This window comes from Xylocopa sonorina, chromosome 13 (assembly GCF_050948175.1).
Source record: "Xylocopa sonorina isolate GNS202 chromosome 13, iyXylSono1_principal, whole genome shotgun sequence".
Classification (NCBI taxonomy): Eukaryota; Metazoa; Arthropoda; class Insecta; order Hymenoptera; family Apidae; genus Xylocopa; species Xylocopa sonorina.
This window is the reverse complement of record NC_135205.1, coordinates 2,689,083-2,714,189: the sequence shown is the minus strand read 5'-3', so window position 1 is coordinate 2,714,189 and position 25,107 is coordinate 2,689,083. Positions and strand designations below refer to the sequence as shown.

Sequence of the window (25,107 nt, the reverse complement as noted above, 5' to 3'; positions counted from 1 at the left end):
GTACCAGTAATTCTGCTCCTATATAAATAATTACCGTCACAAATTGTACAGTTTTCCTAAATGGAAATTAAGAATAAGAAAATGGAAATTAAGTCAGAATAAGAGTTACGATCCATATAACTGCGAAGGAGTGGGGACAAAACATTTTCTAGGGCAAACTCCTCTCACCCTATGAACAGACTTCGCGACGCCGCCAGAAAATCGTATCTTGCGTAGATAGAAGGGTATTCCGTCAGACTTTATGCTCTCTTTTCTTCCTCGCGATCGATTTGTCCTTGGATGTCTTTGGTCCACAAAAAGGAACGAGGGTTGACTTACAAAATGCTAGGCAGACTATTTCCAGCCTTAATAGATTAAATATGGAAATTACAAAAATCTGTTCGCCGGTGACCCCTTATTTTGCTCTCAAATAAATCAATTTTTATCTAAGTAACATTTTATCCACTTTATTCTTATCATAAGAAATTGCAGAGACTTTTCTGACACAAGAAATGCCAACACTGTTAGTATACCATTCGCGTGGTAATAACTCATGTTGTACTCAAAAGAGCCAGTGCTATTAATTGAAAGCGTAATATTCTTTCTTTGGACAGTCATACGAGTGTACATAAAACTCTAGCAATAACAATTGAGAACAATAACTGAGATACGGTCAGTCCTGATGCCCCACCACAGTCCTCGATCTCGTGCTCCAAGGGGTGCTCGGTGAAACAGCCCTCTAGGCGCCTCCTTTTAAGGTCGTTCAGTGGAATTTTATGGCAAGGCGCGCTGTCGGAACCGTTCACGTATTCGAGCGGTGAAATGTTCACTGGTGTTATCTCAAGCCTCTTGTAACAGGTCGGATACATCGCATCGATGATCACCAATAATAAGTTCGTATGTGGCACCTGCGAATCATTCGTCCCGCTTATAATGCACGTCGAATAAATTTTCAATTAAATAAACTGTAATTTTTTTAAAATTGTCCAAGATCACTAAAAAGCTATATTGATGACAGTAAATGTGAATTTTTTTTTTTTAAATCGGCAACTAACAGTTAGAGAAATTTTTTATTCGACATATTTGCGCTTCTATCGTATTATATTTGATTGGAAATAACTTCTTGTATAATCCTGTAAAGATTCGTTTCAAAACTAGAGAGCAGATCAAAATACCACTGACCCTGCGAGCGTAGAAGGGTCTCGAGCAGTAATCCGAGTGATTCGTGATACCCCGGCCAGCGATCGTGTTGTTCATTATATAAAGTGTCCTCTTCTGATCGCAAGGATAGTGATAGAGGTAGGCTCGCGGCGGCGGTGGCGGATCCGGAGCGTCCTCGTCGGCGTGAACTTTGGCGTAGCCGACTGGCAAGTTCACGAACTGGGTCGTGAACCACGTCAGACGCAGCAGAAACCAGAGCAACAGTTTCCATACGTACATAAACGGGTTCATCAGAGTGCTGGCCGCATCCTCGATACGCTACGGACACGGTTTTGTTCTTTTGAGAAACTTTTGTTCACCCATCCCTGTAGAGTTCCTCATTTTGTTTTTAACGCGAAAACATTCCGGCGGCAAGTTGCGCGGACTATCCGCCGGAACTTTTTCTTCGACGAAACTCCCCGCGCGAATTAGAAATATATAACCAAGAAACGGATCCGTTGCAGCTTTCAGCGGAACTTTTCGATTATTTGTTTCGCTTGTTTTTAGGGCTCCGTAGAACTTTATCTCGCGCTCGAACGATCCTCAAAAGATATAGAGCTTCCCTAACAAGCTTTTCCATCGTAGCGGAACTTTACATTAGGAGTCACAGCATGCGATATATAATTCTTGTGGATGCCTCTAAAGGCATAGCGGTCTGTTTATTGTGGTATGGCCTTGAGTATTAGCACATTATAATTGATACTTCCTTTGTTCTTACATAATACGAGAGAAATATTATACTACGTTAATTATTCATATTGCTATAAAAATTCTGCATACTATAATATTCTGATAAGCAGTGATATTTTTCGAAATGGATGAAAGTGAAAGGAATTTTTGACGAACTTTTCGATCAGCCGATAAATTGAAATACTTACGACTTCCTTGCACCAGGCCTGATAATCATAAATGTCGATGGGATTATAGAGGCCTTGATGGACCATAGAGTACATCACTGCACCTTCCTGTGTCCCCATGAATTGACCCGTGTCGTTGTGCGCTTCCGATATGACTACGTAGCCATTCTGATCGAGTAGGTAACAATCCATCCATATGTGAGCACAGTTCATTAAGGTCGAGTTGCTTGGCCCAGAAGTCAGCTGAATAAATCTGCGATAGAGATCCGTCATTGGCATTTGAAAACCGACTACAGCGGCTGGTGCCGTTTTACCACCATCCTTTGGGAATATTCCAATCGAGGCAGTTACTAACGCGTTCGAGCCAGCCTCCCAGGGAACTGAAAGCATTTGAAATAAAAATTTTTATTCGTGTCCCCAAGAGTTTAAAATACGATATTCTTCGAATACCTGTAAGAGATATGCTGTTAGGGTCTAAGATATTTTGAAAAATGGCGCCTTTGTACCATGGCTCGTTCACAGCTCTTCTATGAAGATCACCAAAGACGATGTTATCATCTGGCGTGGGTACTTTATTCGTATCCAAATAGTGCCACCTTGTCAGACCGCTCTGTGTGGCGACGAATCTTAAGAAAATCCCATAGAGTTCCGCCAAGTGTCGCGCTCGAGCATCTTCCAACACGAAATCACTGTTGAAACTCGCGTTCGTTGCTTTCGCGTCGAAAACTAACAGTTGCATCAGCTCCTTGTTACAATAATAATCGTCGTGGGACAAAGTTTGTCTACCACAGTTGGGTACGTAGTCAGTTTCATTTTCTTTTAGCGAGTACGCCTCGTATTGTTCTGTCCATCGCCAGCCAGGTTTATTTAATAGTTCCACAAAGTATTTCATTTCCTCTTCAGGACTATCGAATTCGTGACCCTCTAAGTAGTGAAAGCGGCAATATACCCAACCAGGGTGTACTCGCCAATTGTTGCCCATGAAGAATTCGGAGATGTTCACGTTCAGGTTTTGGTTCCTCCGGATTTCATCGCCAACCTTGAGAAATGAATCACAATAAACCAAACACTAGAAATATTCGATTCTCGAATAACATGTCATTTTTATAACAGTTTTAACTCTCTTTAACTTCATTTTAATTCTTCTATTAACAAGAGTAAATGTGGTTTTAATATAACAATTATTGGCATTTTCAGTAAATGGGAACCTAAATACATGGTTATATAAAATAACTATGATATTAAAACTAAACTATTATATTTCATTCCTTTCAAAACGTCTAGTAACTTAAAAAGTTTAGGTCACGTTAGATCATGCCCTATGTAACTTCCCAAACTAATCTCGATTGGAGCTATCGACTATATTCTTTCCTTTCCCTAAAAGCTACATCGATTGTAAGGAATTTCACGAGTTCAGTTTCCTTGCTAAGGGATTCTATAACAGATGGACGTTGGTCTGCTTGCTAAGCTTGTTCCAGTCTCAAAGTTTATGCGCTTCGTAATCTCGAGTACGCGGATCGAGCTTGCGGCATCAGGAGCGCCGCGAGGAAACTCTGGGAGTCTGTAAACTTCTAGCGATGCGTATGTATGTACAGGCGATAACCCGAAAGAATTACCTTGATCCAAGTTGTGCCATAGTTCGGTATAGCGACCGCAAGGCCGAAAGGCGTTCCAGGTAGAGGCGCGTAGGAATAATCACGTCTCTCGAGAGTCACTCGACGGTTGTCGTCGTAATGCAATTTCACGGGTATCCCTTTCATGCTGCCCCGTTTGTGATCCACCAGCGCTGCACGGAGCTCTAGCACCTCTGGCCCGGGGTTCCTGCGCTCGTTTTTAATAAAAACTCTCCTTAAACCGCCAGGACCCGCCTCTATGGAGGCACGAAAGCAATATCTACCTAACTCTTTCACTAGCCGGCATAGTTCAGGAATTTATCACGAAGAAGATCGCAGAATACATTATGCGTTCTTCGCTGTGACCTTCTCTTATTCTTTGCGAACGAATATTTGTCGAAAATCTTAGATGGTTCGATGTTTGGTATTGCACAGAATATTACATAGAATTACGAGTCGATTATAGCAAATAGTGAGGTGATTAGAAAATATGCCAAATCAAATCTAGATATTTGAGAATTTGCAGGACATTCCGGAACTATAGATCAATTAGCAAATAGTAACATAATTCTGAAGCGACCTATACTTTTTTTACCAAAAATTTTGACCCTTTGTAAATAAAAATTCAAAGGATAAAAGAAGAATATTTCCGTATAATTTTTCGTATCAACTACCTAGGACCTCGTCCATCGTCCAAGATCTCTACTTCCGTGAGATCAATACTGTTATAATTCAGCTTCAGTTTGCCTTTGTAGACGGGCCTCAAATCCGGATGCAATACCACGTAACCGTTGTTGGACACGATGAAAGCGTACCCATTCACGCCTAGTTTATACGGCAGCGTGAGCTTTCTAATGTCGTCAATCGGCACATCCGTGCCTGCCACGCCTAATAAATTCGCTATTCTTGTCTGATTGTTGCGATTCCCTTTACGGTCGAACACTGGCGTGCTGACGGATGTGAGAAGTCTATACTCCTGCCAAGCTGTCGTGTTCAATAGGGACGCGTCCTGTCGAACATCTTCATCTTTGTGGAGCTGTTGAATATATAATTTCATTATTCACAAAATACTAAACTTTGGGAATGTATGTTTCTGTTTTCTTTTTCATTTTCTCTTTCTCTAATAAGATAATAATATTTGATAATGAGTTAAAAAAATATAAAGAATCAATGGATATTTTATGGGTAATGCGCAGTCTCGTTTGCTTTTTTCCTGCTAATCATAGATTTTATAGTGTTCGCAAAATAATATTTCACATGCAAAAAAACGAGGCACTACGTTTCTACTGAGATCCTACTAATACAGGATCGCTAAAAAAAATTGCTGCTTGCAAGTAGGATTAACTCGAGGAATGAGGAGGATTAAGTACGAGCTAGCGATTGGAAAAGTGATTGAATCTGACTATTGGTAACTATCCGCAACGTCGCCGCCTAAATTTCTCTATGAAACGCCACTATTATCTCTACAGGCAGCTAAATGCCAGAGGAAACAGCGCATCGGGCACGATAAGGCAGCTTTCAAGCTACAGGATGATTGCTTGCTTTCTTTGAACCTGCTGTATGTAGATTTCGTCCTCATTTATTCGCAGCCCCAGACGCTTTCCCTTCAAATGTTTCTGAAGCCGCGACCGTTGCTCCTCGTGCTTCATCACTAACCACAGCCAAGTGGCGAGCGCTGGATTCTAATGGAAGGCGAATCAGAACGTTTACAGAGTCGGGGATATTACGTACAAAGCGAAACGCTCAAAGAGGATAACAGTATCATCGATAGCTTTCAACATATAAATTGTCAAGTTTGTCACACGTTTCGTTAATCCCTTATTCCATAATCCTACAAGTTTCCCTAAACTTGTACACGCGCAAATAGTTTTAATGGGGGAACGTTACATGTACAACTTGAAGAATTTAGTCAATCTATGTAGTAGAGGATTTTTACAGTGACATACTGGAATGGGATTCGAGCAAGAAATATATTTCCCGTTAAAAACGTTTAGTAAGAATATCAACGATGAAACAACAGATGTTCACGGAAATGCATATTTTCACAAACACGATTGAAAGAAATGGAACCTAGATATAAATCTCTTTCACCCTTTACATATTACAATATGTACTTTAGATATTTTGGATGATTTTATATATTTTATTCACTTGATATTATGCACTATATGCAATCTATACTTTTGTACGCATTCAATTTCCCAGAAACGCAGTTAAATGGCGATTCATATTAATAACAAATAATACTAGAATAACATAGCATAATGTTACTCTGTAACAATAATAATAATAAATAATGCAAGTGTAATACAACAGAATAGTATTGCAATAACAATAGTAATAAATTATTATTCTGTATCTAAATAGTTAAAAATGAATTATATCTTACAGTAATATCTGCGTAAGCGTGGGTCCAAACGACGGGATGAATCACCTCCTGGAGTACCATAGGTCGCGCGACAACGGGTATGTATTTCAACACCTGTTCTCGAACCTCTTCAAGCGTGTGCACGTGCGTATAGTAGCCTCGATTTAGACAAGCCATCCACTGAATTTCACGAACCTTGGTCACTTCTTTCCCTAGCAGATATGTGAATACTCGTACAGGGATGCGAGTATTATTGTCTCGCCAATTCCAGGTTTTGAATACCTAAACAGAATATACAATACGAATTGTACTTCCTATTATTCTGCTTATTCTATATTATATATTATTAGCTATTCTATATTATATATAATATATAATTTATACTAGTATTTATTATTAATAAGTATTTATTAGTAATATATAATTCTATACTAGTATTCCTGCATTTTTCATTCGCAATTATATTGGTTTAAATACTTCAATAATTCATACAGGTAGCATTTCCCTTTCTCTTTCTTCTTCAACCAATCTTATTTAATTTAATTGGACGGAAAATAATTAATCCTTTCAGGTCTGGCGCACATTATAATCTATACTGGCTTATAACTTCAATATCTAACTTAGAATATTCAAGTTCTTGATATGACTATATGTTCGCATTAGCTTTAACCATTTTGCACATTGTCACACAGCATTTTTCACAGCTTTTCAAAGCTTTCAATTTTCAAAGCTTTCTTTGAAAATTGAATCTTTCTCATTTTTCAAAGCTTTCTTTGAAAATTGAATCTTTCTCATTTTTCAAAGCTTTTTATAAAAAATATGCTTAAAGCTGACGTGAACATAATTATAGTTATAGTCAGAACTTAAATATTCTATTTTTTTTATAACAAGTAGCATAACACCTCCATCTGTTTGATTTCATTTCAAACACATGACATTACTGGTGGCGCATCAAATGGCGAGAGATTAAAAAAAAAAACAAGAATCAGGTCTGAAGGGGTTAATTCGAACAATCATTAGAGGAACGTGATTAATATCAGAAATTCGGGGCACCGCAATCTCCGTGGCATTTAAATTATGACTTAAATACCTGCTACCTTCGACCTTTGGAGTCATCTCTCATCGAAGTTCTTAAGGGCTTAGTAGCGGAGTTCCCTTTTCAATTTTAGTGATTCTAAGAAACGTGCTATCTGCCAGGCGTAATGCAGATAAGATGCCAGCATAATGCTGCATACATACGTAATCGTGATGCAATAGTATCGCGACGTTATCGTTGATGCTTTTTCTAAGCACTAGGAGGATAGATAAGGAAGCGCGACGGCGTGTAGAGTCGGCGTACGTAGAGCAAGAAAGAAGAACAAACGTGGGGGACCGACAGAGAGGTGGAAAGTGTGGAAACTAGAGCGAGGAAATGGTGGTAGAAAGGAGAGGAAACGAGGGAAAGAGAAGTGTGGAGAAAGACGAAAGGAATCGAAAAGGAGTGAGCGAGATATGAAAAGACAGAGACCGTTACGATCCTCGCCTGTTCGAGTGGGATCTCATAAAACTGAAGAGCTGCTCGCTGTAGATAGAGCTGGAAACGCGATCTTTTTCTACGATGGAAATTCGCGTTTTAGTATCGCCTACCAATGAGCGTCGTTATCTTTGAAAATTATTAAATTTATCACAGTTCATCATCTTTCTATATCATTTTGTGGTGAATCGGTATAATTACATTAATATAAATATTTTCGACATATTTTTTAATTCTTATTATGTACAAAATGAAATTTAGTACTAATAATAATATAAAGAAATGATCGAAATCATTGTTGGAAAGTTGAACGATTTTATCTGCTTACAGAACTGAAAATGATGACATAACGAATTACAAAAACTTTTTTACGTTCTTACATCTTTTAGATAATAGTACACACACATTAAGAAGTGTATAGAGATATTATTATAGTTGATTGTAAGTTTACGCTCTGTAATAAACTATCTCCTTTAGTCATTACGACTATCATTAAAACATCTATTTAAGTATAATTATTTCATTATGTATAACCGTGTTTTGCTTAGCTGTTTAAACGCGTTCAGGTGAATGTATGCAGTATATGTTTAACAAAGGAAACAGAGGTGAAATAATCAATGAAGCGTGCCATCAATATAATCTATTGGTGGTTTTAAATCGAAGGGATATCGATTTACCTCAGTCAGATTTCCAGGTACACCATCCGTGACGAGCATGATTAGCTGATTGCACGGCGTATCAGCGCCGCACCCTCGCGTTTCCCTGTATGTGCTTAAAAGGTTGAAGGCTCTGGTGAAAGCTTCGGTTAGGTTCGCCAGTCCCTCTGTTTTGACTTCTATCGTAGCTTTTTTAAATGTTTCCACGTTCTCCGGGGTAGCCTGGATCAGCATGTCCTTGAAGCAAGGTACAACCTCGTAGGTCTCGTTTGTGTAGCTCAATACGGTCACGAAATCGTTGTTCGAAAGGGTGTCTAATATTGTATTCACTGTTGTCCTTGCTGTAAAAGTGTTCGTATAAAATTACTAAAATGCAGATATTTTCTAGAAAAGAATTGAATTCAGAAAGAAACGTTAAAATAGAAATACGCCAACGGCTGTAAAATGTATTTGCATTCGTATTTTTCAATGAGGCGCTTTCTCATCGAGATTTTCATTTTATTTCCACGGTGGCAAATTTTTTAAACGTATTATTAAGTGATATAGTATCATATGTTTAATACTGTTTACATTATAGAGTATTAAAATTGTCAGCTATTTAGTTATTTCAACGCGATCCTATTATAACAATTAGAAAATCATGTAATTCGCGTGAAGGTTTGCGCGATACAATTACACCGACATACTATTCTCCCTAAACAATGCACGCGTAACCTCAGATTCGTGGTGCATTCCGGGCATGCATCACACAGTTTACACAGAGCAACCGCAAGTGTATGCCGCAACTACAGATTTTAACACAGTTTCCGCAAACGCGCTAGATAGACTCTTATAACTTTCAAACTACGAATGCATCATCCGTCAGAGAAGTGGTTCGAGGATCATGATACAAGTGTAACCATTAAAGTTAAGAGGAGATATTTCAAACCAAAGTTTGAAAAAAAAGTTTCATACAAAAATGTCAAGACTCATTCCAAACTGGGTTACAGTTGTTTTATTTAATCATTAAAAAATCATTTAAGAATTAAACAATTTCATTATTATCGTACTTTATTTTTCTATTTAATGGATTGGCCAAAAAGTTTTTTTATATTCTTTAAAGAAATTCAGAGACAAGCTTCACGTTAGTTTTAATTTTAATCAATAATCTATCGTGGATTTAATTTTAATCAACAACCTATCGTGGAAAACTTGTTTCCATGAGATCAAAAGCTATCAGTTTTTTAATTTCTTTTCAGCAGAATTGTATGCACAACACTGGCAAATCAAAAATTTCGTTTTATTTATGGATGTATTTGCATATTTGCTCATTTATTATTATCAATATAAACGTTACGATGTGAAAGAAATAGCTAGACTTTATAATCAATATCTCTCTATAACGTCATCACATCATGTGATTTGATAGTTACTCGTATATGTCTCTATATTTCAAACATTTTGTTTCATTTGCTTATTTTTCACAGTACTCTATTCGTGTACTATTAGAGTCGCTCTATTTAAAACTGACGCGAGTCACGCTATCTAAAACTAAGCCCAATTGGAATGATAGTTCATAATTAACTAAATAGAAGTTCTAGTTTGGAACTATTAAACACATTCTCATAGTCACGTTTCTCAGTTTCGTGTCTGAGCGAAACTAATCCTGTTCTGCATATCTAACGTCATTTAATTATCATTTTCTCTGTCAGAAAGAAACAAAATTTTAATTATACAAGGGTCAATCAAATTCTGCAAAATCTTTAAATGTTTTAGAAAATACTAATAATTTCATTCACCAATAGTCTTTCCCATGCCCGTCATGCTGCCGCTGGTGTCCATTAGAATCACCATGTCCTTGCTACAAGTTGCTGCCTCAATGAACCAGCTGCGTACTCTGCAGTCGTAAATGTCAGCTGTTTCATCATCCTCATCCTCCTCTTTCGTTACTTTGTCATCATTCTCCGTAGGATCTGTCCTCCACTGCATGGCAGGGTACTGCCTTAACATTCCTGTGACAGAGCCGAAATATTGCCAGGACAATGCTGGGTCTGACTCGTAGTTCTGCCGAAAGATCTGGTCGAGAGCCTCGGTCTTCTTGATGTCCTCTGCCACCGCAGGTGACAAATCATAAACGTTCGTAGGCACATGCACCGACGAAAAATCTGTATTCACCGGTATATTGTAGAAATGCGAGTCTGGTGTCAGCTCTATTTCTCTGAAAAATATTTGTCAACGGTTAATTTAACGTTTTCAGGCAAATCGATCGCGTATGTTTGCACAGTTATAAACAGATTAAAGTATGGAAACAAGTGACAAGCTATGTATACCTAATATGCAACATATATATAAGCATTATGATAATTTTTCTTAATAAGTAATTACTGGATGAAGGTTTACTTATATTTACAATAGTTTAACATTCTCTCATTCTCTCGATAGCGCGATTTTAATCACTTATTGATATCTTTATCAAATTTATATGTCATAGTTATAAACGTAAACAGTGCAGCTGGATAAATCTTATTAGTGCAACTTATTATTCTATTTTTTGTATCAATTTTCAAATTCATATAACGACTTAGTATAATACATTGATTTTTAAGAACTTAACTACCATGTTATATAGATTACCTCTATTTTTTGAGCTGTGTTTATAAAAATGTGAAGGTGTATAAATATCTACAACTATATTCTCATCTACTAACGAGAGATGAATCGTTTCTCTTGTTTGCAGGCAAAAGAGAAGGTATGATGATATATACAGATTGTTTGAATAACACTGATTATTGCACGATTGGCGTGGACTGCATTTTCTAATTTGACAATATCGTATAATTTCTACGTTCCAATCGAATGCCTAAAATTTCTTCGACCACAAGACTATTCGAAGCAGGGCAGAGCGCTAGACCCAATTCGTGGCTCGACAGATCAGCAACGAATCGATGATGAAGACGTTTCAAGCTTCTCAGCCTAATTCCATCCAGTTCCGTTCACGAGAATTCTCCGATATTACGCACGAAGTACTGTCTATCTGCAATAACTGTGTTTATTCAATAAATACGATCTTTCGTTTGCTTTGTAACAATAATCAACTTGTCGAGCCAATCTTTAGTTTCTCAAAGATTAAGCGAACTACTCTATGATTATATTTCATCCTTAACTTTTGAGCGATAAATACATATTACGCTATTTCGCCTATCTTTTACCAAGTACCTTAACTATTTGTATTTACAATTAGTTAGAAAAACCAAAATACAAAGTTAGTTTAATACCTTTTACCAATCACTGTACTACATTTAATATGGGAATAAAAGATTAGGAGTGCAACTGAACGCAATCCACGGTTCACCTTGATTACAAAACGTGTGATTCTCAACAAGTAAGATGGTGGTCGTATGAACCTGTAGCTTTTGATGTTCTTCACCATGTTATCCGGTATCTTCGGCTTCGACTGGTTCAACACGGGGCTGTACTTCCCAGAGACATAGGTCAAGTTGCGTTCATCATCTTCCCAATTTTCGGCGTTCTCCTCGGCCGACATCCGGATGCAGGTCACCGCGTCCATCTTCCTACGGAGCATCCTGCCAACGTTCTCGCTGATTATGCTCACCAGCTCCTCCCCAGACTTATCCTCCACCCGCGTGTTCATCGCTTTGTATTTCTGCAATTTATAACGGAGCCATGGTTATCTCGTCTCGTCTTCTGACCTGGATTCAACCGATCCTGCCCTCCCGTCACGCCACGTTACTATTAATTTCTTGCACCGAAACCGCAATCCTTTTTTTTTCCGCTCGTACGCGCCCGCGTTCCATCGCATTGTTCTTTTGAACAATACGTAATGAACTCGGCTGTTCGTTCATCCCGATCGAAACAAAGTTTCCGCGAGAGAGAAAAAAGAGAGGGCGCAAGTTTGGAATCAGCCGACAGTATTTCTGATAATGTTCAGACGGCGTATCTAGTAACATAAGTACCACTATAATCACAATTATGCTTAGTACAGTGAGTTGTAATTTAGGAACTAAAAGTTTTAACTGTAATAACTAGGAACCAATTACTCGAAACTACTCGAAACTCAAGAAAAGCCCAATATACTTTCCCAGTAAATTAAAGTAAAATTAAGTTTTGCATTTTGTAGTCTATATTACATTATAAATGACTAAATTCTATCAATTCTAAACCCTGATTTGTGAGTTATGGGATACTCTGCATTGTGTTACTAAAATATTTTTATTGCAAGACGATCAATTTTTATGATTCAGACTTTTGAACATTTTCAAAACTCTCTTGTTACTTATTGTCGGTAACCATCTTCCAGTTTATAAAAAAGATACGAAAACCTTTGTATGGAACTTTGCAGCACCTCCACTAATTTTAACTATGAACCGCCACTGGAAATTAGTATATTCGAAGCATAATGGTACTATGGATGTCAGCTGGCCCATTGTCAAACCTAAACCTCCACCTGGCTCGTAGACGGTACCAGCTGGAGTTTCGCACAATAATGCGGTGTTCTTGTTAGAAAAACGGGACTGATTGCCAAATATCATGATCGCCAGTTGGATGATCCTTTATTGACCGATTCAGGCGTGTCCTTGTAAAATATGCATGGTTGTTATGCATGGCAGGCTAGTACCATTTAGATCGTCTAATGAGAGTAATGGACGATTGAATTACAAATCTTGATTTGGTTCTATTAATAACGACACACGCGACAATGCAACGGCCTTGCATCATTACGAATCGTCATAAAAAATACAACATGCACGCCATGTTCAACATGTAACGTATTAAAATTACATGTTAATGATATTAGTGAGGAGATAATTATGAAAACATTCTTCCCCTTCCGTGGAAAGATTTTTTGATTGAAAAATCAATTCTAGTATTTTCTACGAAATCAATATTCATTCGCTTATAAATTAAAACATTTAAGCGCGAACGACTCGAGTATGTTTTAGCTTTCATCACTATATAGATGCAACTGCATTGACAATAATCCGTTTTATTATCTCTTCACATAAGGAAATTATCGACGAACCTGTTATTACCATTAGAGTAATCGACTGACAAGTTAATTTATCGTACGTCGATACGTCATAACATTTCATCACGTCATCATTTTACCCTTAACTAGTTTTCTATTCTAACCTAATTGTTTACATTTTCGCTTAAATGTCTAATGATTATAATTCCTCCAATTTTCTTCCTCTCTACGATAATATTATACGAATTTCTTGCACATTTGCCTTCCTCACTTTTTCAAATACTTGTTTCCTTTGTCTATTGTATATTGAATATTAAGTATAGATTACGATAATCATGTAGTGTCGCAATAAATGCAATAATTACAGTAATCAGGTGATGTAGATAAGTGAATGAAAAAAATAGAGAACCATGGACTCATAAATATTTATATAAGTAATCCAATTGAAAAGTAAAAAGTAGTATACAAAAGGGATAGTATGCATGTTAAACAAACCTTTTATTAATCAAGAAATTAAGTGAATACAGTGTCGCAGCTTTTGCATTATACGATTTTTTGTGACTATATTACGTTACTTTAGGCAAGGTACAGTACTATATACACGAATAAATAAAAAGTAAACTCACGCTTAATAGTTCCTCGGGTCGAGCCACCTTCTCCGCAAGCTCCCATAATTCGGCACCTAAAGTCTCTGCCCATCGCGTAACTCTGTACAATGAAAAAATATCAATAATTAAAAAATGCATATATACTTGTCTTAATTAAAGCAATTATTATTTAACGAATTAGAACGAAAAAAAACTCTTAATTACGTATCAATAGTGATCCGAACGTACCTGCACTCAAATACAGTAAACAATTAAATGTATTAGTAATTTGATATTCTAATGAATATTTAACTAAAATAATTTGAATGAATTACCATACAGTTGTAAATAACAAATAATCTCAATTTGTAGTCACCCATTGTCTATTCCAATACGTAATATACATTGTTAAAAGAGTCGTACGCAAGTGGCACGATCATACTACTTTTACTACATAATTTCCATATTCATCGTACATAGATAATACATATTCGTTTGCCTTGTTATCTCTAATACAAAGTGAACGTTAAGAATTGGTAAAAAGAAAAGATTGGGATTACTTACATGTACGAGTCTTTGGCGCAGCAGCCGGTGCACAGAAAGCAAACAACGAGAATGATCGTAGGGCTATCGATTCTCGGTCGCATCGTAGAGGTAGATCGATATTCACGTTACACCCTGCTGTTAACCACAGAAGAACCGCTGCAAGCCACGGCGTGTCATTTCATTTTGTTTTCACCGTGTGAATCTGAACCGTCGCGATCGAACGTTTGACTCTTCCTTGGCGATTTCGAGACCCCCTAAAGCTGAGGAGATCGACGAGAAGTCTCGATTATTTTTGGTACGCGAACGACGCGCCGACGTCTCGTAAACCGACGAGCCACGAAACTCGGTCTTCCGTTGCGCTGTTTCTTTCGCGTGGTCCCGTGTATTTATAAAACGGTGGCCCACAGTTCGAACCATGGCTGTATCTCTACATACATTTCTTACATGCTGTATCTAGCAATCGCAAGGGATCTCTATTATCGACCATTGTTCTAGGCGGATCGTTCTACATTTAAATATAATTCGTGATTCGAGCGTGAGATCGAGGTTCAGGTCGTCGTGAAAAAAATTGTAACGATCAAATATGTAATGTATATTATTAAAAACGTTTCACGACCGAACGGACACGTGTGTAAGTCCTCGAACGCAATATTGATCGAATAAAATGTGTTATACGCAGTAACGGATGATACGTGTAAACCGCTTACGAGCGCACGTAGGCATGGGTAACCGGAGATCTGTGTAAATGTAGAAAAGTACATAGGCGTATAGAAGTTGCATACTTGCACAAATTCCGTGCGTCACATTGAAAATATGTTGGGCTGTCGTTTTATACTTTTTTTTTTCTGTTTCCGTTAAATTTATCAAAATCTCCTAACTTAGCGAATAGTGGAGTCCACGTGAATGCAAGATCGCAAGATATTAAGCATTTTGTGCAAAATTCGATCGCTGGTAAGGTATCTGGTGTAATCTAACCACGTGGAAGCTCAGTTACGATTCGCGATACTAGAAAGTTGCGTAACGCCCAAAACACGCACGTCCAACTACACCATGATCATCTTTAACGTGGTAGGGTCCATTAATGAATACTCGACCGCGTGGCGTGCGGTCGAGCAGTCATTTAAGACCGAATCGAGACCACGTCATGTCTTTAATAAGTTCCAAAAGGCTATTTACCGTGCACGTGTTTACAATCAACAAAATTATTAGTGTCGTTACTGTTTGCCTTGGAACTATTCAATACCTTATCATACGCCACACTTAGGTAACGTTAAACAGTAGAATATGGTATATATGCTAGACAGTCTGATGATTCGAGCTGACCAATCACCTTACAGCTTTAACACTTCCTTTTTCTGGTAGGTCATCCCGTTCTGTTCCAAGAACAATTTCTGGCAAACTTTCACTTGGTTAATCACACTTTTCGTACTTCCACTATTTATTTTGTATGTCTTCCTTTTTTTTTTTAAGTGCATTCTATAAAATTTCTTTGCATATAAGAAAGCAATTCAATTTTAAACGGTTTATATAAATTATAGTCTAACAGTCGACGAATTAAATCAATGAACTATTTCCATGGTTCCATTACCGAAAAGTATCCCAAAGCTCTATGAAATGTCGCTCGATTTACAGTCTGAAATCGGCAAACCAATTCGACCTCGAACCGAGCCTACCGTAGCCCTGATTCTGTATTCTTCGTATACGCCCAAAAAAACGTCGAAGACCTTGGCCGCACGACCCTTTTCCCCCTACACAATTTTTACCTGAGACAAAATATAATCACTAAAAAAATTAGAGGATGCCAGAAAATATATCACGAGCAACCGGCAACTTATAGCCTCTAAATAAAAATCTGTTTTACCTTCGAAACATCGCATGAAGATTAAACAAATGATAGACATTGTACATACTTTTACATATTTACATTTTAATTTGTATTTTCTTTCATATTTAAATTTTCCGTATTTTCATAAACGTAATTTTATGTGTAAAATGACAAAACACTTCGGTATTTTTTCTTAAAATGTATAGAACGCCGTGCCAATTTACATACTCTAGGTACACTTATATGAACGTTTAAATGTTATTTGGAGAATTGGAAAAAGTAATTCGTTTTAACTGAACGAACGTACAATAGGAAACAATAAGTATATAAATACTGATCAAAAACAATCAATGAATTTATACATTATCTTTTTTTTTTAATGCTAATGGAGATCTTTGTCGTGGCCAATCGAACCGATGCTCGATCTCGTGATCGAGAAAAGCAGCATGTGTATTTAAATGCAACACGTACCTAACCTTCAAGTAATTAACGCATCAATTATACGTTTTACAGATCTATATTTAATCAGAATCTGTGCTAACATTTCTACGAAATGCTCGTTTACTGTAAACATTTCATTGGTCCTGCAAAGTTAAGGAGATACAAAAAAGAGATTCCCTTTTACGCATGTGCATGCGTAAATATAAAAGAACGTTTAATTATTAATGTTGACGTGAACAACAAAGATACGCTGCATCTCATTAACGTAAACACGTATCGATAAGAAAGTACTGTTGACACGCGGCAATTATCCATTCCCCTTGAAACAAAGGTAAATTATTCACAAAATGAAGGAAACCAGCCGAGAATTATTATCAGAACGTGTCGAAAAGGTGAGTTTGTGGGGAACACAGTGCAGTAGAATAAGGGGGGAACAGCTGGTGCATAGGGATTGATATTGATTTGAAGCACGCGGAGCCGGTTGCCGGGCAGTCACGGGCCAGGCGTACGTTGAACAAGAGGTCGGACTCAAATGCCTCCCGAGTGCGAGGAAATCGAGGACTATGGCGTGCCAGAGAAGATTTCCTGGATCGATGGCAGGATCAAGGAACATCTGCGATTCACATCGCCGACCACGTATTGCGGTGCGAATGTTTATCCTTCTCGGTCCATTGTTTCTATGTCTACTTTTTTTTCCTTCTTACACTTATGTAGCGCGTCATTCATTCAACGGTGAGAACCGCAACTTATCTCATAGCTAAACAGTCAGATTTGCAGCCGGATGTACCGCGCTGTCGATCCGTTCTCGGAACTAGTGTCGTGTGAAGGAAGTATTAAGAAAGAGGTCTTTCCGTTTCTGAAACATTCCACGAGCCAAAGTTTTTGTGAAGTTTCATCGTTGTGTTATTCGGTGGTGCGTGTACCTAAATAATTTTTCTTTCTTTTTTTCACGTTGTGTTAAGTATGAGAATTGGAGGTTGAGGATATGCTCGGGGGTCAGAGATCGGTATCTAGGAAATGAAATATCTCGTAAGTGAAGAATAGACGAATCTGCTGATGTAGAAGTGTAACATCGTGTATTCTTCCCATTGGTGCTTTAAGATCTTCTGTTAACTCTTACCTGTGACGCCAAGAAACGCAAAAACGACATACCTCTTGGTTTTTGCCAGGCAGAGAGGAATTCGAGCATTTACTTCGTGTACAATAATTTATACGTTTTCTAATCTGTTTAAAAACTCTGTTCTCACTTCTCCTGGTAAACGTTATTCCACGAACAACAATACCGAAAATAACACGTGTCCTACGAGGAAAAAATCCGAAGTGATGGCTTTCGATTTCAGTCTACCTTGCAAAATGATAATAGATGCTGAGTGCTTTCTAACGATACGGGGATTACAATATTAGATACAGTTATATTCGATCATTTTAATATATGATTAAAGAAAGTTGTAAATCAATTCCATGAAATATAAAGATGCATCAGCTAGTTAGAAGTGTTATTAAAGTGAAATAGGCGCTATTCTTACTAACCTGATGTACCTGAGATCGAATCTTGATAATTCCTTAGTAATTTTTTTTTCAATTTATAGTTGTTACTTTATAATAGCGACGTATGCACAATTCAATACAATAATATTATAATATTAAAATATAATGAAAGAAAGGAATTTTGTATTAAAAAGTGCATAGCAAGTGTGTTTTATACAGTATCACGTAATAAATTGAAACATAAATAACATGTTAAAATATTGTTACAGGTAATTGTTAGAGATGTGATACAATCTTTTTTTATAAGATGTCTGTTCTATTGAAAATACAATCCATAAAACGTTTTTCTTGTTCACACGTGAAATTAACTACCGACGCTTACGGATAGTTATATTTCATTAGTCATAAATTAAAACATTCTCGAAATTATACTGAAAGGCATAACTGTCATGTGTACAACCGTGCAATACATATATTAGTAAAAAAATATGAAACTATAAAACAAGAAAATTAAGAAAGAGAAAAATAATGATAACTACCAAGAATTGATAATTGAAGAATTTTCGGCTGGTTTCAAGGCATTTGATAATAATATTAAAAAATGCATTTAACGTGCATAAATATATGTTAAAAAAGCAGTTCACTATCACCCTGAAAGAGTAGAATGTAATTGAAGACGATCACTTCGAAGTTTCTACCTTGTCGTAATTTCGGACAAACAGATATCATGCCTTAAATTTCTCTGCCAAGTTTCTTATGAGTAAATCACAGGCATAATTCTAATTTAATAATTTTGCATAAATACTTTCCTTCACGTTTATAACAGAAAACAAATATTTTTCCTAATTATAAATATTCAAATAAAATGTTCCATATAACAATAAAACAAATTTCTTTCATATTAAATAAAAATAATATACGCAAATAAATATGAAGTAGAGACTGTGTTAGCTTGGTATTCAGGCAGGGTACGCGTTATGCAGTAAAAAAATATATATATTTTTATTCGTTATGTATATTTTTATAGATTGCCTTCACACTGGTACGAAAATTCACACAATTGACTTGGTTTTATGTATACCTACATATTCTTCAAAACACTTATAAATATTAGAACAATGCAACTGGATATAATAATAGCACGTTTATTTGAATATTGCAAAAGAAATTAATCAACGCTATTCAATGCAGAATACTCGATGGAATTTTCTTTACACGTAACGATGGTAACAAAGAAGTTTTTAATATTCTTCAATTTCTTTATTACTCTCACTCGAGGATTAAATACGTTGTTTTAATGTACTAATGTTTTCAAATTATCTTCACACTTAGATATGTTCCGCTGTTTAGAAAGGATTTCTCCAACAATTCTCATTAATGTTAATTTTCCGGTTCAATCCAAAACTTGAATTTATGTAAGAAAGTGTAGTTTTGCTATTTTGCACAACAAGCAGCCTCTATGCACTGCTCAAGTATGCACAGCTCTATCGTCATGAATTGCTTTGTAGGAATGTGTAACTATTTGCGATAATTATTGTAACATATTTGTTTCTTTATTAGTTTGGGCTACTCATGGTCACTCGCTATTTCGCGATGAGTACCATTTAAGATTATCATATGTCATTTTCTACTTTTGTCAACCGCAAACATAATGACAATATAATTTGTTGAATTAAGATTAACCATTATGATAAACCGTAAATAATATTAGATAAAAACTACATGTATTACAATACATATATTACAAAAATTACTGTAAACGCTTATACATTACAATTTAATATTGTACAATGATATTGCAACATATAGGGTACAAGTGGTAAAGCTATACAGTTATGGCTCAAGTTTAGAACGAAACTGCAACATTAATACCATTGAAAATTGTTGGACTGATTTTATTAAAATAGTATATCAATAAGTATATCAGAATAGTATATTTTACTAGCGTGGTTTGAAGACGTTAATAAACTAAAACAATGCATTTAACTTTACTGCTTTTCCGACAAGATTTTCATTTTCAGGGAAATGAGAAGAAACTTAATATACAAATTAATTGCGTAACTACAGATAACAACTATAACTTTCGTATAAATAGTTATCTTGAAATTAAATGAAGTTCCTTCGAAGAGTGATAGGAGAAACAAAAAATTTTTATCAGCGCTGCTAATATTATATTCTATATTTACATAGGACACACTGTAGCAAGTAAAAAAGCCTTAGTAAACATAGGTCAAAAGGTCAATCACTTGTAAGACATAAATATTATTGTTTGCTAGCATCGTGATCAATTTCCCTGCTTCCGAGGGGGCACTTTTCGATTGGGAAACTTTTCTATGCAAAGACGTCGCGCAGATAAAGCACTTTCACTAGCACAACCATACATAAAATGCACATCTATCATTTCTTCAGCACCGTACTTTGTAATTGTTTAATACTAATAAGATCCACAATCAACTGATTTCGGATGAAATCTACTATCGCAACTTGAAGGAGGACATCGAGAAAGAGATTTATAAACATTGAAGTAAACACTGCATATTATGTAAACAAGTAAGTTAATTATGATGTTAGCAAATAAAAATGTTCATATGTCATATACGATTGACCTTTCGACCTATGTTTAATAAGACTGTTTTACACGGTATAGTTCCACATATCACATAATTATTGAATGATTTTTTAAAGTACTGTCGTTAGAAAAAAAGTCATTGTTTTTTGGAATAATCTGTAGAGGTTTCACCTATACGACTTCGACGTTGATCACTAAAATTGATTTATACAAAAATTGTTCTAATAACAAATTTAAATTATTTAAATTCAACTTGTCTACCTGAAGTGAATCATGAAATAAAAGCATCCATGGTAAAGAAAAGCGTATTAAAGACGGTATTCTGAAAGAGTTCTCGAGAATAAAATCCATTAACAACGATGGTTGATTGGAAAAGAATATAGTAAGTTTTATGACCCTATGCAGCGAGACTTGAACGCTCAGGGGCGGTTTCAGTAGAGAGCTAGTAAAGGGTAGAGGAAGGGAAAGGGTAATGGACGGATTGAACTGATTTCAACTCATTGTATAGGGTTTAGAACAGATAGGCCAGGAGACTGGTCAGTGACGGATCAGACGTGCTATTGTGCAGACAGAACGTATGGTTATGGTGGTCGAGGATCGACGAGATCGAGAAGCACATTGATCGTGTCGCAGCCCCCGACGGCTTAACTCAACTCCTTCCCTCTGTGTTTCTGGCCAACAACTCGGTTCGTGATCCGTTTACGTTCTTCTTTCTCTTTGTTTCTATGTTAAAAGAAAATATTTTGCTCTTTAGTATGGAGTATATGTTTAAATTGGCTTCAGAATCTGTTACTTTTAAAAACAGTGAATTTCAGTCGATATTGTATGTATTTTCATGAAATGTACATGTATATGCATATTAAAAAGAAATGAACACAGATTTATCGTAAATTGAGCAATGAACCTGTGTATCTACGACATTATTGTGTACAATAATATTGATAAAATCGCAATAGCGATTCATAGTATATCGAAATGATAACAGAGGTTTTGATATCAATCGATAGAGCTTATTCATCATTAAGACAGCATCAAGTTAGGATTGAATCCAATCAGTGTTTGTTTCGAGTAATTTTTTGAACCATTCGTAAGTACTATATAATTAAGCGAGCAGTGAATATTTTAATTCATGTATCCTAGAAGATCTATGCCTGATCATAGTTTGTCTTCATACTATCGTTGGAATAATTTGCTTTCGAAGTTTACTGCAAAAAGTTATTCTTCTCTGCCAAGATAATACACGTAGGTGTTACGAATTAGTCTAAATTTATCGATGCATTCAATTACCATTGTAAACATACTTTATGTACAGTATTAAGGATCAATGTAATAACGGATCATTCAAATGGATTTCAGTGCACGATATTACGTGATTCAAAAATTCGTACTCCTACGCTGGTATCGATATTTCCGTGTTTTAAATCTGTCGTTAGAAAAAAAAAAGTCATTGCTATCGGTGGATGTGTAATTTCAGAGGGGTTCGATTGGTTGGAGCAAGGTGTTACTCAGTTTCGTGCGAAATTATGATGCTAACATTGGAAAATTGTAATAAATTGAGAGGGAATTGGTATTGGCCGATTGACAGTGCTGTCACGACCTCTACATATCTACGTGCGCGTGGTGTGCGAGCTTACAGCGCTGCCCGTGCGAACCTCAGCGCCTCGGGCTAACAGGGTTAATTAGTTCAAAGTAGCCTCCATCTGTGCTGGTGTCCGAACAATGCGATTAAAGATTTTACACGGCTATCCCACCTCAATCGTCTGAATGGTTGGAACCAGTGTCTCGACTCGTTCCTTTTCTTCATTTCTTTCGTTCAAGCAATTATAACCTCCAAAACGTATCACGTAAATGTTGGTTAGAGTATCGCTTCACTCTTTTGTTGTTAGACATGTTTGAACAAAACTATAATGTGACGTAGAGGTAGTGTAGAAAGGGGAACTCTGTATAATATCTCGTTAAATTAATAATTAGAGACGATAGAAGCTTCAAGTGTTGGTTGATCGAAATTGTACTCTACGTTTTCATACTTTGAAATGTTGACGATGTACCGAGTATTACGCGTGTGCATACTTATTTTCTGAAAAGTTACTAATTTCCAAAAGTGTTTATGTATGGAAAGATAAATTCTATACACCGCATTTTATTAAAATGTTTACTTACAAAAGTATGCTTGTTTCCGGTGTTAATCTCTTATCGGAAATTGGATAAAGTTCAAATTGGATAAAACTTGTGATATTTGTATTTACTCAGATGTGGCTGATATTTGTGGGATTCTGATTGTTTTTATCATACCTACTTTTATTATCATTATTTAAAAACCATTTGAATTCAACGTCACTAATGGTAATTTAATTTAATGGAATTTAATAGAACTTTTAAGTTAATAAAATGGAACCAAGAAAATCATATTTGAATGTACACTATTATTCGCGGTAGAAATAAAATTGTTTATATGTAAAACCAATACGGTTGCGTCCACAGTGATTCTCTAATCAGTCGGAGGTTAGGTTTCTACCGCTACGACGACGGTATTATCTAGCTTGTCAAGATTTTAACGGAGATTATCACGCATGCAATATGACGTTAACATCATACAAATATCTGTCGGTTCCGAAACTGTTTCTGTTTCAACTTGTACAATGTTCGCCGTGTAAGTGATTTACTGAAATAATTGTTTTTGAAAATTGTTATTGCGTGACTGCTCCACATTTCTCTCCAAAACATAACACTTGGCATTGAAATGATTACTCGTCACAACACTGTCATTACTCTTGCACACATAAAAACAATGCTGTCCACACAAAATCGTTTGTCGATTACTCGAAACACCTATTTCGATCATCATCGATTTAGAACAGATTAAACGTTTTGAGCGGGAAATTTGTCGGAAATTAACGAACGTGCATATCGTAAAAATAATCGTTCGATATTTACATAATATATTGAGCACAGTGTACTGAGTAAAAAAAAAACCATTATAACACAGGTCAAAAAGTTAATTGTACACGAGGTATAAAAATAATTGCATTGCAATCCAATAGCATTGTAATTAATTTATTTGCTTTCGAGAGAAAACCGTTCAGTCATTAGTACGACCGGCGTCACGCGATCATTAGTAAGACCATACGTCATTAAGTAAGTCTTTACTTTCAAATTTTCTTTGATTAACTAAGTACGTTAATCATAATGATATCAAATAAAAATATTTATGCCCCACAAAAGATTTACCCTTTGATTTACGTTTACTCAGTAGAGTGTGTTCTATATATCATCGAAATATTGAATTATTGTTTTCCGACACTCCGTAACAATATGATTTGATATTCGCGTGCGAATTGAAATTCCTGTAATCTATGGAAAATTACTGTTAATTAAAATCATATCACCCGTGTACTTCTAATGTTATGTAGTGGGGTGTATTACGACAACACTTGTTACGTTCACTAAGAACGCTGTAGACGTTTTACTCGAAACTTAGACTCCTGTAAGACTTCATGGTACCAATTATATAACATTTCTATACTAATTAATCTGAAATATTCAGGACAACATTAGTAAGAAGGATTATCTACTTGCAGGTCGTCGAGCAATGGTAAATAAGCTCTGGTGCCAGGGAATAATAAGGAAATGGTTCCATAAAACAGACGAATCGCCGCATCCACGACTGTTTACTGAACCATCATGTCAGAGACACGTAGCTACCTGGTACCTATTCTACCGTTGGTTAATCTTCATGGCCTGGGTTGCTATCGTCGTATGTTCGATCTTCGAATTCGGTAGTTATACTCCAACTGACCCGCCGTACGCTAAATGGCCAATTTACTTGACTAATTGGGATTTAGTGTTGGGCCTGTGTCAAGCCTTACTTGGCGGTTTCCTCGTATCGAAAAGATGGAAACTGCAAAAAGCAATGAACTTTGATCCTTCTGCGTTGACGCTAGAAACGATAGACAAACTTTACTGGTTCCTTTTTGTTGTAACGACCAATACCGCGATTGTTGTTACGATTACCTATTGGTGCGCCATATACAACCCCGCGATCCACTTTATGGATCCCCAAAACGTTATGGTACATATGTGTAACAGTATTCTGATGGTACTAGATTTTTGTATCGCGGGCATTCCATTTAGATTACGAAACTTCTGGTGGTGTTTTCTGATAGTATTTTCATATATTTTATTCTCGGTAGTGTACTACTTGTGCGGTGGTCTAGACAAAAATGGTGAGCCTTACATTTATAAAATCCTTGATTGGAAAAAACCTATTCAAGCTTCAGTGGTGTGCGTAGGGGAAATTGTATTTGTAACTATAACACATTCTGTATTGTGTTTGCTAGAACATATAAAGATTCGATTGTATTTGAAGATCGACGAGAAAATGGAAAAATCGTACGTAACAGAGCAGCAATCGTGTAGTAAAACGCAGACACAAACCCACGTTGTTTGAGAACTAGCAACAAATTAGGAAATCTTTTTTTATATACCTTAGAATGGATTAT

The 25,107-nt window shown here is 36.3% G+C and overlaps 2 protein-coding genes across 10 annotated transcripts in view; one reads left to right on the top strand and one right to left on the bottom strand.

The window, feature by feature from the left end:
• Positions 1 to 425: 425 nt before the first annotated feature.
• Positions 426 to 25,107, bottom strand: part of Ca-ma2d (Ca[2+] channel Muscle-specific alpha2/delta subunit) — a 212,722-nt gene continuing 188,040 nt past the window's right edge. The window contains exons 2-14 of one of the 3 annotated variants that reach the window (XM_076906405.1): positions 14,304 to 14,539; positions 13,779 to 13,860; positions 11,570 to 11,829; positions 9,965 to 10,383; positions 8,208 to 8,527; positions 6,039 to 6,299; positions 5,203 to 5,331; positions 4,324 to 4,685; positions 3,653 to 3,857; positions 2,487 to 3,075; positions 2,058 to 2,416; positions 1,162 to 1,458; positions 426 to 887 (exon numbers count right to left, since the gene is read on the bottom strand). In XM_076906405.1, the coding sequence (XP_076762520.1) occupies positions 594 to 887; positions 1,162 to 1,458; positions 2,058 to 2,416; positions 2,487 to 3,075; positions 3,653 to 3,857; positions 4,324 to 4,685; positions 5,203 to 5,331; positions 6,039 to 6,299; positions 8,208 to 8,527; positions 9,965 to 10,383; positions 11,570 to 11,829; positions 13,779 to 13,860; positions 14,304 to 14,386 (3,660 nt within the window). In that variant the 5' untranslated portion in view covers positions 14,387 to 14,539 and the 3' untranslated portion in view covers positions 426 to 593. Of the gene's footprint in view, positions 888 to 1,161; positions 1,459 to 2,057; positions 2,417 to 2,486; positions 3,076 to 3,652; positions 3,858 to 4,323; positions 4,686 to 5,202; positions 5,332 to 6,038; positions 6,300 to 8,207; positions 8,528 to 9,964; positions 10,384 to 11,569; positions 11,830 to 13,778; positions 13,861 to 14,303; positions 14,651 to 25,107 lie in introns of those variants that run through there. The other 2 variants (XM_076906404.1, XM_076906406.1) reach the window with 2 other exon arrangements.
• On the top strand, positions 17,041 to 25,070 carry LOC143430254 (protein rolling stone). Of its 7 annotated transcripts, XM_076906338.1 has the most exons (3): positions 17,065 to 17,195; positions 21,117 to 21,294; positions 24,187 to 25,070. In XM_076906338.1, exon 3 carries the CDS (start codon positions 24,198 to 24,200, stop codon positions 25,053 to 25,055), a length of 858 nt encoding a protein of 285 aa, XP_076762453.1. In that variant the 5' UTR covers positions 17,065 to 17,195; positions 21,117 to 21,294; positions 24,187 to 24,197; the 3' UTR covers positions 25,056 to 25,070. The 7 variants fall into 7 exon arrangements, with proteins under 7 accessions (XP_076762451.1, XP_076762453.1, XP_076762455.1 ...); XM_076906336.1 differs by lacking the exon at positions 21,117 to 21,294 and having other exon boundaries at positions 17,041 to 17,195; XM_076906340.1 differs by lacking the exons at positions 17,065 to 17,195; positions 21,117 to 21,294 and adding an exon at positions 21,611 to 21,695.